The sequence below is a fragment of the Bison bison genome, unplaced genomic scaffold (genome assembly GCF_000754665.1).
Source record: "Bison bison bison isolate TAMUID 2011002044 unplaced genomic scaffold, Bison_UMD1.0 scf7180017864235, whole genome shotgun sequence".
Classification (NCBI taxonomy): domain Eukaryota; kingdom Metazoa; phylum Chordata; class Mammalia; order Artiodactyla; family Bovidae; genus Bison; species Bison bison.
The window spans coordinates 6932060-6950660 of record NW_011494807.1 but is presented as its reverse complement, the minus strand read 5'-3'; the positions used below and the strand labels follow the sequence as shown (position 1 = coordinate 6950660).

The following is an 18601-nucleotide window of genomic DNA, read 5'->3' as shown; positions in this document are numbered from 1 at the left end:
GCTAAGAAAAGACCACAATCATAATGCACAAAGTTTGGAAAACTGGGAGAGGGGTTGGTGAGAGGTTGGGGGGAACAACTCATCCACCATCACCCCACCACAACCACTGTTACATTTAGTATACTTTCCGTAATTTTTTCAAACCTGCATTTTCTGTTTACAAAATTACAATCACAGTGTGTGCAATATTGAAATTAAATGTCTTTTTGTTCTAAGTGAGATACTTGCCCTTTGGAACTTTTTCTCAGAAAAGGTTTAAAAGGATTTATACACTAACCAGATTTGAAAAGTACACAGTCTCTTTCAGCAAATCTGGTATTTTGCAGCATCCCTGCGTGCGTGCGTGCTCAGTCATGTCTGACTCTCTGCAACCCCATGGACTGCAGCCCGCCAAGATCCTCTGTCCATGGGATTTCCCAGGCAAGAATACTGGAGTGAGGTGCCATTTCCTACTCCAGGAGATCCTCCCAACCCAGGGGTTGAACCCATGTCTTCTGCAGCTCCTGCACTGGCAGTGGGATTCTTCACCACTGAGCCACCTGGAAGTCATTTTGCAGCATATTAAATTATCAAAACATTTAAAATCCCAAAAGAGAAATGGTATCCTTTCACAGTTCATCATTTAAAATAATAATAATACTAAGACTGCTTGTACATCTTCTGTTGTTGATGAAGAAGTAAGATCTATTACTACCTACCTCTACACCTAGATATTAAAAAAAAAGAGAGAGAGAGAGAAAATATTTGGAGTTGTCCTAATTGTTTTTTTTAAAAAAAATCCTATTTACTTTTCTTCAAATAGAAAGGGTGGGGACAACAAGTAGACTATGAGGCAGAGTGACAAGCAAGTTACATACCTCTCTTCTTCACCTTCTAGGAGTTTCCTATAAGCACTAATTTCCATGTCCAGGGCTAACTTGACATCAAGAAGTTGTTCATAATCGTTCAACTGTTGCTGCATCTGATCACGTATTTCCGCCATCTCTCTCTCTTTGTCAGACAGCATGCGGCGAGAGTTGTCTCTTTCTTTAGCAAGCAAGTCCTCCAACTCTTGAATCCTCTCCAAACATGCTCTAGACTGAAGATTCAAGGGAACACATTTACTTTCTAGGAACATTCCAACATTAGCACAACCCTAGCACAGCTATTTTAAAACATTTCCTGACCTGGAACAAATCCAATCTCTTAACATCAGAATTCAAGAACATTTTTATTTTAAGAAATTAAAAAACAAAATTCCTCCAATACAAAATACAACTCTTAGGAAAGTTTTGTCTTATACAAAGGCTAGGAAAAGACATTCATCTAATGTGTCATAAATATACATATAATTTTTGTTTGACCAAATGAAACAAAATTTTAAGCTGTAGTTTTAGTAAAACAGTCTGGCTCCCCTACAAAGCATTCGGCTCAAAAGTATAAAGTAACAAAAACAAAGAATTAAAAGAAAACTCATTGACAAAAGAAACTGAGTATCTTAATTCAGAAACTTAACAAAAGAGATTCTAGTTACCACTTCAGAAATGGTGTGCTTTCCCACACTCTATCAGCATGCAAATACCATATGATATAATACAGTCTGTAAATATTACTGTAAACATGGAAACCTCATATTTGGTATTAAAAAAAATGAAAAATTACACCTCCTACCCAAGAAGGTTCATCTTAGAAACCTTGTCGTTCACCAGGTAATCACTCATCTGCACATCTCCAAAACAGAATTCATCTCCCTAACCTCAGAAAACGACCACGGTAATCAACTCCAAAAGACTGATGTAGAGCCTAGGCCCTTAAATCACAAGTAGTATGCATCAAAGCAGGAGGGAAAGGGCACATACTGTGCAAAAGTGAAATCTGGAAGGCTAAAGACAAAAAGGATCTCTATTCCTTGCAGAAACATTACACTCTAGCTAGTGAATTTATTTCACACAGGGATATAGGTTAAATAATTTGAAACTGCTTTACATATATACTGAAGCTGGACAAATAAGCAAACGGGATGGCAGAAACCAGGCTTCTTACTCTCAGAGAAAGAAGTTATAGGTAAGCAAGGAAGGAAGCCTAAAGTGAACCCAGTGGTACAGGGTTAGAGTCCCAGACATCTGTGTAAATGCGTGGTTACCTTAATATAAATACAAGTGGACAGAGATACAATTACAGATAAGCATGTAAACATGGGTTAGCATATACACATTTACCTAGTTCTGCCCACAGCAGGCCTAGAAACAATGACACCCCAATACCAATGAGCATACCCAGGGCCCAGAACTTGCTTTCTAGATACCACTCTCCAGTAAAAAGAACCAGAGCTCCCTAAAGAAACAGCTGATACCAGTGCTGAGATAGGGAAAATACACGATGAGCCCGGAGCATATTACAGAACCATAAAAAAAAGAAGTGCTCCAAAAAGTGGGGAATATGGTAACCAATCTGACAAAACTCCTCAAAGCCAAAGCTGAAACAATCTGAGCCAATAATCTAGTATCCACATATAATCCAAATTATAAAAAGATTTCCCTGAGCCCATACTGACAGAAACCAAGGAATGCATAAATAAATACACAAATAGGGGAAGAAGAGATGAATCTTCACAAAAGCATTCCATTTAACAAAGATGAATACTCTCTTCAGAATGTGACGCATAATTCCTGCTCTTTATCCTTGAAAACAGGCTGGACTCGGTGACTTACTTCCTAAAAGCAGAGTAGGGAAACACAAAAATACTAACTTACAGTTGGGAAACCTGGCAAACGTCTTAGCCAATGATGAAGGTTATCACCATCAATGATGTGTGTATGTCACGTAATCCCTGATATAATGTAACAAGAAGGGCACTTAAAATCCATATCTCCAGGCTAATCATAAGAAAAGCATCAGATAAACTTAAGATTGGGGGACAGCCTACAGGATACCTGGCCAGCTCTTCTTAAGATGTCAAGGTCATGAAAAACAAAAAAAGTCTAAAAAAAAACTGTCACTGACTAGAGGAGACTAGGGAGATCTGTGGTATCCTAAAACAGAAAAAGAACAGTAACAGAAAATCTGGTAAAATCCAAATAGTCTAGAGTCTAGTTGACAATAATGTACCAATGGCAATGTCTCAGTTTTGACAAATGAACCACAGCCATCTAAGATACTAACAAAGAAGGAAGACTGGGGAAGGAGCTAAGGGAGCTGTGTGCACCAGCTTTCCAACTTCCCTACAAATTTACAATTATGCCAAAATAAAAATGTTATTTAAAAAATAATCAACCAATGAATTCATTAAAATCCAGAGACATTCTATATCAGAAGCTCTCAAGACAGATGCTAAACAAAATCCTGCCTCAGAGAACTGTATTTGCAAAAAAAAAAAAAGGCTATAAATTGAGAAATCCATTTTTTCCCTTTCTCAGGGTTCTTATATTTTCTTTCCTCCAAAATAAAAAACAGTTAAGTGTAAAATGTATGTTCTTTGGGAATTTCCTGGCACCCCAGTGATTAGGACTCTGTGCTTCCATTGCAGGCGGCACAGGTGTGATCCTGGGTCAGGGAACAAAGCTTTCTCATGCAGCGCAGCCTAAAAATAAGCTAAGTAAAATGTCTCCTCTTCAATCAATCTCTTTATTTTTATGTATCAGGTGGGAGAGACAGATGGGCAACAATGTCTAATCTGAAGAGACATAAATCACCCAAGATTCAGAGAAAACTTTCAGCCTCCATCTGTAAAGGCCAAAATGTACTCTATTTGTCCACCTTAGATGTTACAGGGTTCTGTAAGAGGGAAAAATCAAAATCTAGGTATAAATAAGCTTTAAAGTTACTCTGAATCATTTTGTATTTTTAAACAGAAATATTTAAATGTAATTTAAATAGCTGCACTACACCTGCTTCATAGTGAAATACAAAGAATACAACAGGAGAGATAGATCTAGATCCTTCTTCCTGATTCTGCCACTAAATAACACACCTCACTAAACTGGTACCATTAGGAAAACGAAGAGGTCCAACTAGACTATCTGTAAGATTCTGCCTCAAAACTCTAAATCTGTACTACTCAATTCTAATGGTGTCGGGTTCTCTTTGTTTTAAAATACATAATTGTACCAGTTTATTATAATCTAGCTCTGGCAGAAATTTCCAGAATGTGGGTGTTAGAAAAACAAAAAATAAAGGTGCTTTCAAAGTGCCACTAAATTCTTCTGCAACTCAAACAGACCCTGACCAACTCAATAATTTGGCCAAAGTCAAAAATCTAAATAGAAATGAAAGAAAAGCTGTAAGCAATATATGAAATGCCTAATTACAAAACATAATACTGCTGCTATATTACGTAAAAATATTTTCTAAGTCACCATTTTAAAGGCTATATCAATTGTAAGTAAAACTAAGAACTACTTTATTAACATGAGTCACATAACCAAAGAGGAAATTCTATGGCCTAACACGCAGCATGACGAAATTGATGACTCCACAACAAATACTCTAAAACAAAAATTTAGAGATGTCTTTTTCTTTTTAATGATCTAAGGCTAAAATTCATCAACCAAAGAAGATATCCCTCAAGATATATTATTTATCATAAAATTTGATACCAGAAAGGATCACTCTCCACCCCCCTGACAGAGAAATTTAAAACTATCTGGCTGAAGCAGGCACTCCTCTCCTATTTCCTAAGGAAGGAGCTCTTCAAAACACTGAGGGCCCTGCCTAACACTGGGCCTGTTTAAGAGCTGCTAACCTGATGCGAAGAAATGACTCACTGGAAAAGACCCTGATGTTGGGGAAGATTGAAGGCAGGAGGAGAAGGAAGGGGATGACAGAGGATAAGATGGTTGGATGGCATCACCGAGGATAAGATGGTTGGATGGCATCACTGACTCAATGGACATGAGTTTGAGCAAGATCTGGGAGTTGGTGATGGACAGGGAAGCCTGGTGTCCTGCAGTCCACAGGGTCACAAAGAGTCAGACATGACTGAACTAAACTGAACTGAACCTGAAGTTAACCAAAAAACTTGCAATGATAGGAACATAACTAACAGGCAAACAGGGAAAGAGCCCTGGACCTGAGTCAGAAGACACGGCTACCAAATTTCAGAGCCTATTGCTATTCACTACAGATGATGACTGCAGCCATGAAATTATAAGACGCTTACTCCTTGGAAGGAAAGTTATGACCAACCTAGATAGCATATTCAAAAGCAGAGACATTACTTTGCCAACAAAGGTTCGTCTAGTCAAGGCTATGGTTTTTCCTGTGGGCATGTATGGATGTGAGAGTTGGACTGTGAAGAAGGCTGAGCGCCGAAGAATTGATGCTTTTGAACTGTGGTGTTGGAGAAGACTCTTGAGAGTCCCTTGGACTGCAAGGAGATCCAACCAGTCCATTCTGAAGGAGATCAGCCCTGGGATTTCTTTGGAAGGAATGATGCTAAAGCTGAAACTCCAGTACTTTGGCCACCTCATGCGAAGAGTTGACTCATTGGAAAAGACTGTGATGCTGGGAGGGATCGGGGGCAGGAGGAGAAGGGGACGACAGAGGATGAGATGGCTGGATGGCATCACTGACTCGATGGACGTGAGTCTGAGTGAACTCCGGGAGTTGGTGATGGACAGGGAGGCCTGGTGTGCTGCGATTCTTGGGGTCACAAAGAGTAGGACACGACTGAGCTACTGATCTGATCTGATCTGAAGTGCCATTCACCTCACCTGTAAAACATCCACACCTAGCATAAGTGCATTAAGCATCAGCCCCTGCCCCAACCTCCTAAAAGATAGGGAAATGTAAAACTGAGGGAGAGGGAATAACCAGAATACCATTTATTAAATGGAGAAAAGTAGTAAATATCAACTCAGGGTAAAAACAGACAGGACTATCTTTGGAAAGGTATCTATTAAATGGGGCAATGGAAAAAAGATGGTTAATTCTTAAAAGAAAATCTTTGAAGAGAGTAAGGTATAAAAAGAAAAACTGCGAACAGTAGAAGAAACCCCTTTGTCAGCTTACAGTCTCTGGGCTGGTCATTAAACTCACCCAGGTCTGTGGTCAGACTGAGTGAACTTAAAGGCCCTTGTCCTTTCAGCTCTTTAACTTTATGTTGTGAATAATGAAGTACATATGATAACAGCAAAGTAAAAACTTCTGTTTTAATCAAGTTCTTTTTACATCACCTCGTTTTACACAATAAGGTGTCTTCTAAATTCCTACAATAAATGTCTTCAGTTTTGTAATCAGAAAAGGATACGACTATAAACAAAATATTAAAAAAGAAGAAAGCTTTTCTTCTAATAAATTCTAATAAATGAAGAATTAAAAAGTTGACTCTTATATGAAAAATTTAAAACAACAAAACTCCCTCCCTTAAGGAAAACAGAAACTGAAGTTACTGCCTAAGTCTTTAAGATGAGTGGTAGATTATCAACATATCCTGCACACTTATATGGCTGTACATGTCCTTTCCATGCATATCGGCATCACCCTTGAACCAAAACCCACATCTCAGGCAGTGTCCACACCTGCTCATGCAGCCCCTCGAGTGCACTACCACGTACTGACAGCACCCATCAACACACCACAACAGTCCTAAGAAGGTGTGCCAAAGAATGAATGAGTCACTAAATTCTTAGCCAAGATGCAAACTGATGCTGCTTCCTAAGCTACTAACTACTGAGTATTCTAAGCACCAAGGGAGTTTGTCTAGAAACACAAAGCGTTTACCACCCACAAAGAAAGTCCGCAGGCTTTCCTTCATAACAGTTTCTAAATGTGATGAAAACGAGTATGTTGGGAAGAGCACTGTGTGGAGATCAGACTGCTGGCTGGGTCAGAAAACCAGGCTCCTGGGTTAAGTCCAGAGAATAAGCCGGCAGGTCGTTCCCTCAAAGGCAATTCCCTTAGCTCCAGGTAATCTATTAGGTTAGGAACAACAGTCTCTGCCCAGAGGATGCTTATGCAGTGAGAAATAGAAAAAAACTCTGGGGAGCACTGTGAAACCAGAATTCAAGAAAATACTATCCTCTCTGAAAAGTGATTTCAGGAGGAGCCAAGCAGGTCGACTACCATGGTGGAGGTAGCCTTCAAGTACAACTCTGAAGCTTAGTTACCTCTTTCTGTAGATTAGAAAGCTGAGACGAGAGGCTCTCAATTCTCATACGACTTTCCATCAGTTCTTCTCTGGCACTATTGACAGTAGAAGTATTCATCTCTGATGACAGTCTGGCATTTTCAAGCTAAGAAAAGAAGCAAACCACAGTCAGTCTTATCTAGTGAATTAGAACAAACAAATGAGGAAGCATGAATCGTCTCAAGATATTTCATTTCAAACCTAAGCCTTGTCAGTAACTAGCTGATGAAACAGGAAAAGCATCATGAAGTTTGCTGATGTGGTATGAATTACCTTAGAAGTTTTTCTGCTTTTTCAGCTCAGTTTCCAATATGGGAGCTTAACAATGCTGATATACGTGGGTTTACCCAAAATTTAGTGCTTCGATATTTCATCCATTATATGTCTAATGTCTCAGATAATGCTGCTAGTAAGCAGACTGAACAGGGGCAATTTAGCCATGGTGGTATCTGTAGGAAAACAAGCGTCACATATCCCTAACCCACCAAATCTGATACAGAATATAAAGCAATAAACAGAAAGTACTAATTAAGAGATTATCTCAAACCAAATAGAAATACTTCCTTTCAGAAGCAAAAAAAAAGCTCCTCTGGTAGAAACAATAGCCCATTCCTCCAAATGCCCATAGCATTCTGTCCTGCCTGTCTTCAGGAATGTCTTCTACGTGTCTCTTCCCTGACTCCCTCTGAGGCCAGAGTCTATGTGACCGACCCATCCTTAGCTTAGCTTCTTCAGTGCCCAGCACGGTGCCAGCACCAAGTAAGGACTGAACAACTAAACGTAGGGATTAAAAGATCACCCTCTCATCAGCCAACTACTACTTCATAAAGTGGATTAAAAGCAATTCGACCAATTTGAGGCCATGCAATGGAAATTATTTTCAACACCTCTATGACTTATTTTCTAAGTCTTCCACTAACTTTTTAATCAAATCATGTAACATTTAACATATTGGGGTAAAATTATTTACTATGAAAGCCTGTACTCGGTGATTTAATAAATTTTTGCATGGTCTCCTGATATAAGAGAGAAGTTTCTATAGTCTTTTTTAAATGAATAATTAGTGGCCAAGGAAGATATATCAGAGACTGTCCATTTGGCCTTTGTTCAAAACAGCCCAAAGTGTGGTGGTCACAATCCATCTACAATGATGACATGCATTCAGAATTAGATGCAGTCCAACAAGGTTAGTACTTGTCATTGAATGAAAAGTTACTTTTAGGTGGCTGGAGTTTAACTAATATAACTTTGACACAAATGATCACTTGGACAAAGAGGTTAAAGACCATACCTTTGGTAAAAATGGAATAATCCTACTTTCTCTGAATAATTTCTAGTTAATGTTTACTTTATAAAAAATTGCTTTCTTAAAGAAAAAAATCAATGTTCTTTATTCATGGAGACCATAGGAATTCATTTAATAATACCAGAACAAGCCAAACATCAAGCTATGTTCTCAGGGACACTCTGAAACAAACGCATTCAGTGTTTCCCGCCGTCCCGGGCAGCCTGCTCACTTTGGCGTGGTACGTCTGCTCCAGCTCTTCTTTGTACAGCTTGACTTGGGCATCGTGTTGCTCTCTCATCTCATGAAGGGCTTGAGCCAGCTTGTACTCGTACTCAATCTGACGCCCAGAATCCACCTCTACCAAGCGAGTTTCATGCTTCCTTCTGGTCTCATTAATCTCCTAGGAAGAAAACAATGACATAAAACCAAGTTACTTACCATGGCGGACATCAAGACCATCTGAAGTTTTACACACCAATCTCCTCATGTCTGTCCTGACAAGTGTGTGAAGAGACACTTTTTTGCCTTCATTTTTATGAGAAGATTTTTGAGACAGAACTAATGACAGAAATGGTAGCATCTCAAACCCTAGGAATTTTATGTTTATTTTCAGTAGCACAGCTTTTTATTTCTCTTAAGGCAAGGAATGGCTGGAAGGCTTTACCATGCAATCATGGATACTAGGTATACTGAACAGCAGGTAATTATTTTTCTAAATTGTACTGACAGTCGTACTAAGAATAACTCTGAAAAAAAAATTCCACACAAAAAGTTAGAAACTTATCAGTAAAACTTCAACTAGAAGATTAATGCATAAAATAAAACTTGTCTTAGACATACTAAGAGGCAATGGACAGAGCAAACCAATTTACATGACTCACCCTAATAGCTGGTGATGCTAAGGTATCAACATCAATTGATACAGAATCTTACTGACCATATTACTTTTCTATCTCAAATACATATGACAATTTACTATCAAAGAATAAACATAATAGGCATAATCCTTCACATTAGGTTTTAAGGAATTATCCAAACTAGAATGGCTAGGAACACAAATCCAAGAATAAAATTTCCATTCTAGCTCTGAAAATACAATAGATCTGTCCTTAATGGCAATAATTAAAGAGGCCACAAGAGGGGGATATAAGAACTTCTTGTTCCTGCATCCTCTTGCAGCATGCGGTTTTTCTGAGCATGTCCTCATCTTTCTCTTAACCACAGGAAGATGAGCTGGACAGAATCAGAAAACCAGGGATCAAATTCCAGTTCCGCTACTAGTCTCCTAGGGCTCATATCTATATGAAGTGAATGCTACTTAAATCATAAAAATATGCAAATGAAAGGTTTAGTTCAACCAGTATCAGGTACCTACTAGCCATTGTGCCCTTCATCTGCCTCCCTTCCTCTTCTTGCTGCTTTTCTCCTTCCTCTTACCCCTTAACTGTTCATAATAAGAAACCTAAGTATATTGACTGAATAGAATTTGACCCTCCATGTGAAAAAAAAAGAAATGAGGAATATTTTTTTAATTCATTCTCAAAAAGGCAAAACCCCAAAATTCAAAGTTGCTACCCAAACATTCTAAAAATACTAAATTACTTTTTACTGATGTCATTTTTCACTTAGTATTTTACATGAAATAAATGACTTGCAAAGAAAAAACTTCTCAACCTCTGTTTTAAAGATGCAGGAATCCACACAGCTTCAAAACTAAGAAATAATAGATCATGGGCAATTTTAACAAAATGAAACAAAAATGTAAGTCAAGGTAGAGATACTTCAATTTATGAACTGTAGTGAATAATTATATGATAGCAGTCACTGTAATTTATAAGGAGCTTTCACACATAGTATTTGACTTTGATCCTCACCACTTCTTGGGAAAAAAACAGCAAGCACTGATATTTCATTTTTAAATAAGAAACCGACTCAAGAACTGTCCAAAGTCTGGCTGCTTATCCAATGAGTGAGCTTTGTCCCCACAATACCCAGTAAAAATGGTCAATTTCTATTAAATTACTTTTCTCAAACTAAAATTATTTAAGTTCTATAATAAATTCCTATTCTAAAATTGTTAGTCACCATTTTTACATTCAGTTCAGTTCAGTTCAGTCGCTCAGTTGTGTCTGACTCTTTGCGACCCCATGAGTCCCAGCACTCCAGACCTCCCTGTCCATCACCAACTCCTGGAGTTCACTCAAACTCATGTCCATTGAGTTGGTGATGCCATCCAGTCATCTCATCCTCTGTCGTCCCCTTCTTCTCCTGCCCCCAATCCCTCCCAGCATCAGGGTCTTTTCCAATGAGTCAACTCTTCGCATGAAGTGGCCAAAGTACTGGAGTTTCAGTTTCAGCATCAGTCCTTCCAATGAACACTCAGGGCTGATCTCCTTCAGAATGGACTGGTTGGATCTCCTTGCAGTCCAAGGGACTCTCAAGAGTCTTCTCCAACACCACAGTTCAAAAGCATCAATTCTTCGGCACTCAGCCTTCTTCACAGTCCAACTCTCACATCCATACATGACCACTGGAAAAACCATAGCCTTGACTAGACGGACCTTTGTTGGAAAAGTAATATCTCTGCTTTTCAATATGCTATCTAGGTTGGTCATAACTTTCTTTCCAAGGAGTAAGCGTCTTTTAACTTCACGGCTGCAATCACCATCTGCAGTCATTTTGGAGCCCCAAAAAATAAAGTCTGACACTGTTTCCACTGTTTCCCCATCTATTTCCCATGAAGTGATGGGACCGGATGCCATGATCTTTGTTTTCTGAATGTTGAGCTTTAAGCCAACTTTTTCACTCTCCTCTTTCACTTTTATCAAGACGCTTTTTAGCTCCTCTTCACTTTCTGCCGTAAGGGTGGTATTATCTGCATATCTGAGGTTATTGATATTTCTCCCAGCAATCTTGAATCCAGCTTGTGCTTCTTCCAGACCAGCATTTCTCATGATGTACTCGGCATATAAGTTAAAGAAGCAGGGTGACAATATACAGCCTTGACGTACTCCTTTTCCTATTTGGAACCAGTCTGTTATTACATGTCCAGTTCTAACTGTTGCTTCCTGACCTGCATATGGGTTTCTCAAGAGGCAGGTCAGGTGGTCTGGTATTCCCATCTCTTTCAGAATTTTCTACAGTTTATTGTGATCCACAGTCAAAGGCTTTGGCATAGTCAATAAAGTAGAAATAGATGTTTTTCTGGAACTCTCTTGCTTTTTCCATGATCCAGCGGATGTTGGCAATTTGATCTCTGGTTCCTCTGCCTTTTCTAAAACCAGCTTGAACATCTGGAAGTTCACGGTTCATGTATTGCTGAAGCCTGGCTTGGAGAATTTTGAGCATTACTTTACTAGCGTGTGAAATGAGTGCAATTGTGCGGTAGTTTGAGCATTCTTTGGCATTGCCTTTCTTTGGGATTGGAATGAAAACTGACCTTTTCCAGTCCTGTGGCCACTGCTGAGTTTTCCAAATTTGCTGGCATATTGAGTGCAGCACTTTCACAGCATCATCTTTCAGGATTTGAAATAGCTCAACTGGAATTCCATCACCTCCACTAGCTTTGTTCATAGTGGTGCTTTCTAAGGGCCACTTGACTTCGCATTCCATAATGTCTGGCTCTAGGTGAATGATCACACCATCGTGATTATCTGGGTCATGAAGCTCTTTTTTGTACAGTCATTTAAGTATTAACTGCATATTCTTTAACCTGCATGTTCTCAAACTCTCTTCAATTTTGAGAAAATACACATGTGCCTTTCTTCAACTGTATTACACTATACGTCTTTTCTGGTAACAGCTGTTACTTTTACCCCTCAAGGCAGAACCACGGAAGTTATGGCCAATAGATGATATTTTTTAATATACACATATATAAACGCTGTGGGTAGCCAGCCCCCAATGACTGCTGTGTTCATCTCCTATGTGAGCCCCCTTCCATACTGTATTGTGGTTCGTCTGTGTGATGGGGAGTGACAGTATATCACTTAGGGATTTAGTCTCTACAAGACAATACGGCTTGCCTTGCTCTCTCTCTCACTCATCATCCACTCTTCAGGAATCCCATCATAAGCAGCTCTGACAAAAGAGCTGGTGGGCTACAGTCCATAAGGTTGCAAAGACTGAGCGACTAATATATACACATAAGGAAGCAGATGCTGAACTGGTATCTCCAGACAACAGTTGTGAATGAACTCTGAAGTGTTCCTCCAGACCAGGCTGAAAGCCTGACTATAACCACATGAGACCCTGAAGACAACCATCTAAGTTAAACAGCTCTTAGATCCCTGACCTTGAGAAACTGTAAGATAGTAAAAGTCTGTGATTTTAAGATACTAAATTTTGAAGTAATATATCACTAATACAAACGCTTAAAGAGGTTGATAGTTAATTAACAGCTATGGCCAGACCTTTTTAAGTTAGATGAAGTAAGTTAAGTTATATTATTGCACAAGTCAAAGTCGCTCAGTCGTGTCCAATCCTTTGTGACCCCATACAGTTTCCATACAGTCCATGGTATTCTCTGGGCCAAAATACTGGAGTGGGTAGCTGTTCCCTCATCCAAGGGATCTTCCCAACCTAGGGATCAAACCCAAGTCTCCCCCATTGCAGGCGGATTGTTTATCAGCTGAGCCACCAGGGAAGTCCAAGAATACTGGAGTGGGTAGCCTATCCCTTCTCTAGCCGATCTTCCCAACCCAGGAATCAAACCAGGGTCTCCTGCGCAGGTGGATTCTTAACCAACTGAGCTATCAGGGAAACCCTAAATGAAGTAAAAGCTTATAAATTTACCATAACACCTTCAATTCTTACATGCAGCCTTTTTAGCAACAGTGCCTTAAATCCTTTGCCTACAGAATTCTTCCCATTTTTTCACATGTATGGTTTATAACAAAGCCTTTTGGGATCCCTCCATTTCTTAAAGAAGAAAAATTATATATAATTACCTCCTCATACATGTTTTTACGAAACTCCAAGTCCTCAGTAAGGCTCTGACAGCGATTCTCCAAATCCACTTTAAGTAAAGTTTCATCTGCTAACTGTTTCTTCGCAGCAGCTAAAGAGGCTTCCAACTAATAGAAGGAAAAAGAACTAATGAAAATTATACAGCAATCATTTAGTAATGAATTTAATAGATACCGATGGATTGAATCAAGTCAAGTATTACAATTTCTATATATTTGTCAATCTATGAGAGTCCCTCATGATAATATTTATCACAGAACTGTGGGTTCAACTGCTGGTCCCACCCACAGAGTGTCACATCAAAACACCCCTCAAATCTGGTAAATAGCAACGGGGGATGAAGAGATACCTATGGCTTACGTTTCAAAACTCAAACGAATTATTTTAGCTACCAATTTGATTTTTTTCCTGTGTGGAGAGCACCATTAAGACATCTTCTCTCTTTTTACCCTACATTTTGGTACAATAATGAAATAAGCTGTGAGATCGAGAAACGAATGAGCACAAGCACAACAGAGAGGAGGAATAGCAGCAACAAGATCTGCACAGGCCAGACACAGTGACTGAGAGGTGAGGGCGCTTCACATGCCAAATAGCTCAGGTCTATGCAGGGGTAACCACCACTCCCCTGCCCCTGACCAAAATAACTCAATACATTTTTTAAGATAAAAAGCATAAAACAAGTTTTACAATCAAGACAGATGGGGCATTTAACCTGCGAAATACTGCTCAAGAGCAGAGTCTAACTTACCTGGGCGATCTGATCCTTCAGATCTTCCAAATCACTCTCTAAACTTTTCTTATCACCAAGTGCAGTCGCCAAAGCTGCATCTTTCGAATTCAGCGCTGCTTCATATTCTCGAAGCTTGATCTGGGCTCCATTAAGATCAGATTCTTTCTTAGCATAACTGCAAAACATTTGAGAAAGCGCAAGACATCATATTATAGCCCAACTAAACCATTCTCCCTCCCTGTTTAAGGGGGAAACAAAAGAGGAGGCAATTTAAACAAAGGCTGCCATAAGCTACTAAAATCACAGGAGTGATTGGGGAACACTCTATCTAGAGTGCTATCTTTGGTGGATAACAACTTCTTCCTTCAACGACCGCCCTTCTCTGATTAGCAATGACTCTAGGTGTAAGATGTCCAGAGGCCCAATGTATCAGAATCTGGTTGTCTCTGAGGGAGAACACAAGCCTTCTTGTTTTATAAAGAGGTGTCTATATGATTCACTAAAACTTTTCTGAAGAAATGAAAACTTGCTATTTTTAAATACAATGAATATTAAAAATCAAGACATACAGGAGACAAATCAAGATAAATGATGAGATTTTAAATAAATGAAAAGTTACTTCAAAAAGTAATGTTATGACTTGTTAATATATATTGATAGATACTTCTTTGACATTACCTAAGAACTGATCCCAAGCTTGCAAGTAGTTTCCATTTCTTACACAAGAGGTGGTTTTAAAACTTCCTTAACTACAAATAAGGGCCTTCCTAGTATTTTGAAGAAAATAATTTTTTCAGTTTATACTAATAACTATCCAAAATGAAACTAGAATGAAGGTGTATTTTACTTCTAATTATCACTTTTTATTAAATGGAGTTCTACATTATAAAATTAAGATTCCTTTAGGATATAGTTTGTCAAATAATTATATTATAAAGATCAGTATTTTTTAATGCAAATAATTCCATTATCATTAATAGGTCATATTGGAAAAGTCTTAATAATATAAAAACTCTCAATATATATTCTTAATTAAAACTGCTATTATAGAGAAGTACTTCTAATACTGATGTTTGAGAGTGGGCAAAACAGAGGAACCTTTAATTAACAGAAATCCTTAAAATATTATTATATCAATACCATAATAAAATTAAGAAAAAACTATCCAAAGGATAAGCAAAGGTAGTGTAAAGAGAAGATTTAACAGTACTCAGTTTTTACTCATTTTGGTATTATAAAACAACTACATACACATATAAAATCTCAGCAGTCACATAACAAGAATATTTTTTTCTTAAATTCTGTATTTTTAAAAACCACAAGATGGCAGTCTTTCCCTGAAGACTTTGTTTAGAAAGACGGGGGAAAAAAATCAACTGTAGGAGAAAAAAAAAATTTCCCATACAGTCATTAATTTGTAACAAAAATGCCTAATTCATAAAAGTGCTGGGTCCTAAAGCTAGGAACACCATAGAAAAGAATCAATACTTGTGGAACAGCCATTACTTTACCCCACAATATAAATGACCAGAGCTGGAAGGGAGAAATAGCGCAATACATTGGATTTTAAAACACAATCATATTTTATAGCAAATTGCAGAATATTTACAAAAGCTACTGACTCAAAATTACTTAACAGTTACAAAATTCTTCTGCATCACTGACTAATATTTAAGTCAGTAAATATTAGGAGGGGCTTCCCTGGTGGCTCAGTAGTAGTAAAGAATTCACCTGCCAATGCAGGAGACATAGGTTTGATCCCTGGTCCGAGAAGATCCCACATGCCACGGAGCCAACAGCCCCTGCGCCACAACTACTAAGCCAGTGCTCTAAAGGCCAGGAACCTCAACTGAAGCCTGCGCCCTAAAGCCCCTGCTCCACAACAAAGAGAAGTCACTGCAGTGAGAAGCTTGCACATGGCAACTACAGAGAACCCCTCCTCGCCACAACTAGAGAAAAGTCCACACAGCAATGAAGACCCAGCACAGCCGAAAATAAATAAATAAAATTATTTTTAAAGATCATGCAGGAAGTCTTGGTCTAATTACCAGCACATGGTCAAAGTCCAGAAACCTGCAAAACTGACATCATATAATATACACATGTGAGCATGCCTCACCTAAGCACAGAATAACATCTGACAATGCTCTGAACAAAGAATAATTTAGACAGGAATCCAAAGCTACGAGGAAGTATCACTTAAGGCATCGGTGGGCATTTTTCTGGGACTGTACTTCCTAACTGAATTTCTTCAGTTACTGACCTGCTTATTCAAAGGAGATTTTCTCATACATGCACATGCTGAGTATAAGTCAGAACACACCCATTTACTGGAGGTGTTTACCTAAGAACCAAAACTTTAAATTGCAACAACAACAAAAAAAGGTTTATAAAACACAGCTAACGCTCTAAATAAGAATCTCCTCCCTTAACAAACAAAATTACTTTGATTTCAAGTAAGCTTGAATTTCAGTCATAGAGAAGGAAATAGCAACCCACTCCAATATTCTTGCCTGGGAAATCCCTTGGACAGAGGAGCCTGTCAGGATGCAGTCGGTGGAGTTGCAGAGTCAGATACAACTTAGGGACTAAATAAGCTTGAATTTCATTCATAGCAAGTAACCAGGTCTAATCAAATATCTGACCATTAAAAAAATAATCAGCTGGAAAGGCTACATTTACAGTACTGTTATTCCATCTCAGTGGATCAAGAGAAACAAACATAATAACTTCAATAATGGACTTCCCAATAGAACCTGGTACCTAAATCTGGGACCTGTTCTTATATCGCCTGAGGCTTGTAGGACTAAATAACCTAAATACAATTCATTACCTGCTACTTTCTGAATTACTCCTGACCACCTCTGACTACCAAGAAAACCACTGCTTTAATCATCTTGGTTTTTCAACCTGCCAACTCTTTGAACTTGGCTAGTTTTAGGACCAGCATTTCAACCCTGGCTTTGGCACTGAGCTGCCTGGCTCTCGAACTCTGTGTCTGTTTGCTGAGGACTCTGCACTACCTTTTCTCCTCGGATGACAAGTATCCCACTCCCTCAGTAGCCTTCATTTGTTTAAGTGGACTCCATTCCAGACTACTCCCACCAATAAATAAATGGAGATTAGAAAATGCAACCAATTACATAATTGCTGGAAAACGAATGCTTAACTGAGCTCCTAGGGGATATCCATCATTGGCAGGCAGTAACTGTAGAGCACATTCTAACTAAAGTCACATCACATACCCACAACACACAGAAAATCACTAGTAAGACCTAGTATGTATATAATAATGACTTAAAAGTAAATTATGAATCATACTGTAGTTGTAAAACCTGAAAAATTAAGTTGACCACTTAAATAGGGAATCAAGAATTAGTCTGAACCAGAAATTAAGCAGAACTAGAGGGACAAATACATACTAGAACGTGATCTGAAACTTGTTACAGAACAGCTTTAATTAGTCAGGTATTGGCAACTTCCCTGGTGGCTCAGACAGTAAAGCGTCTGCCTATAATGTGGGAGACCCAGGTTCAATCCCTGGGTCGGGAAGATCTCCTGGAGAAGGAAATGGCAACCCACTCCAGTATTCTTGCCTGGAAAATCCCATGGACGGAGGAGCCTGGTAGGCTACAGTCCATGGGGTCGCTAAGAGTCGGACGCGACTGAGCGACTTCACTTCACTTGGCAACCTACTGCCGTTCCGTTAACATTTCACCGGTCAGTTTACACATACAGCACAATGCTCAGCTGAATGAATCCTCTAGCTTGACTAGTAACACAACCCCAAAAGTCCCTGAATTCAGGTTCTCTAAATCACCTACTACATACCCATGAATGAAGAATCCATGTTCATTTTTAGGACAGGATTTATACATTTGGGTTTGGCTTCCTTCTTTCACAAGTGCCATTAATTTTCCATTTTTCCACAAATACTTTTGTCCTTATTCATTGATTCTCATATATGGAAATATAAGTAACAAAGTGTTACATTAAACAATTCAAAATAAGAGACCTAAATGGTAAGATGGTCTCTTAGTTGATAGAATAGTTACATAACTAGAAGAAGGTATACAAAATTACTTTCTGGATATTAAATGGCATTTCCATGAAATTTACCAAAGGTTATTATACTGCAAGTATACAAGAATAGATAAGGGCAAGAAAACTAGGGGATTCCCTAGTGGCTCAGATGGTAAAGAGTCTGCTTGCAATGACAGAGAACTGGGTTTAATCCCTGGGTTGGGAAGATGCCCTGGAGAAGGGAATGGCTACCCACTCCAGTATTCTTACCTGGAAAATCCCATGGACAGAGGAGCCTTGGAGGGCTATAGTCCATGAGGTCGCAAACAATCAGACACGACTGAGCAACTAACGCACACACACACACAAATGTTTGCTAAATTAATAAAATCTGTTGAAGATGTGTATTCTTATGAAAAAAATACATCCAAACTGTAATAATTATAGACTTTAGAATTCTGATTTTAAAAAGCCACACATCGTG

The 18601-nt window shown here is 38.7% G+C and overlaps 1 protein-coding gene across 1 annotated transcript in view; it reads right to left on the bottom strand.

The window, feature by feature from the left end:
* LMNB1 (lamin B1) overlaps window positions 1-18601 on the bottom strand; it is a 56570-nt gene that overhangs the window by 15367 nt on the left and 22602 nt on the right. The window contains exons 4-8 of the mRNA XM_010846347.1: window positions 14113-14269; window positions 13343-13468; window positions 8623-8793; window positions 7086-7211; window positions 858-1078 (exon numbers count right to left, since the gene is read on the bottom strand). Coding sequence (XP_010844649.1) covers window positions 858-1078; window positions 7086-7211; window positions 8623-8793; window positions 13343-13468; window positions 14113-14269 — 801 coding nt within the window. The remainder of the gene's footprint in view (window positions 1-857; window positions 1079-7085; window positions 7212-8622; window positions 8794-13342; window positions 13469-14112; window positions 14270-18601) is intronic.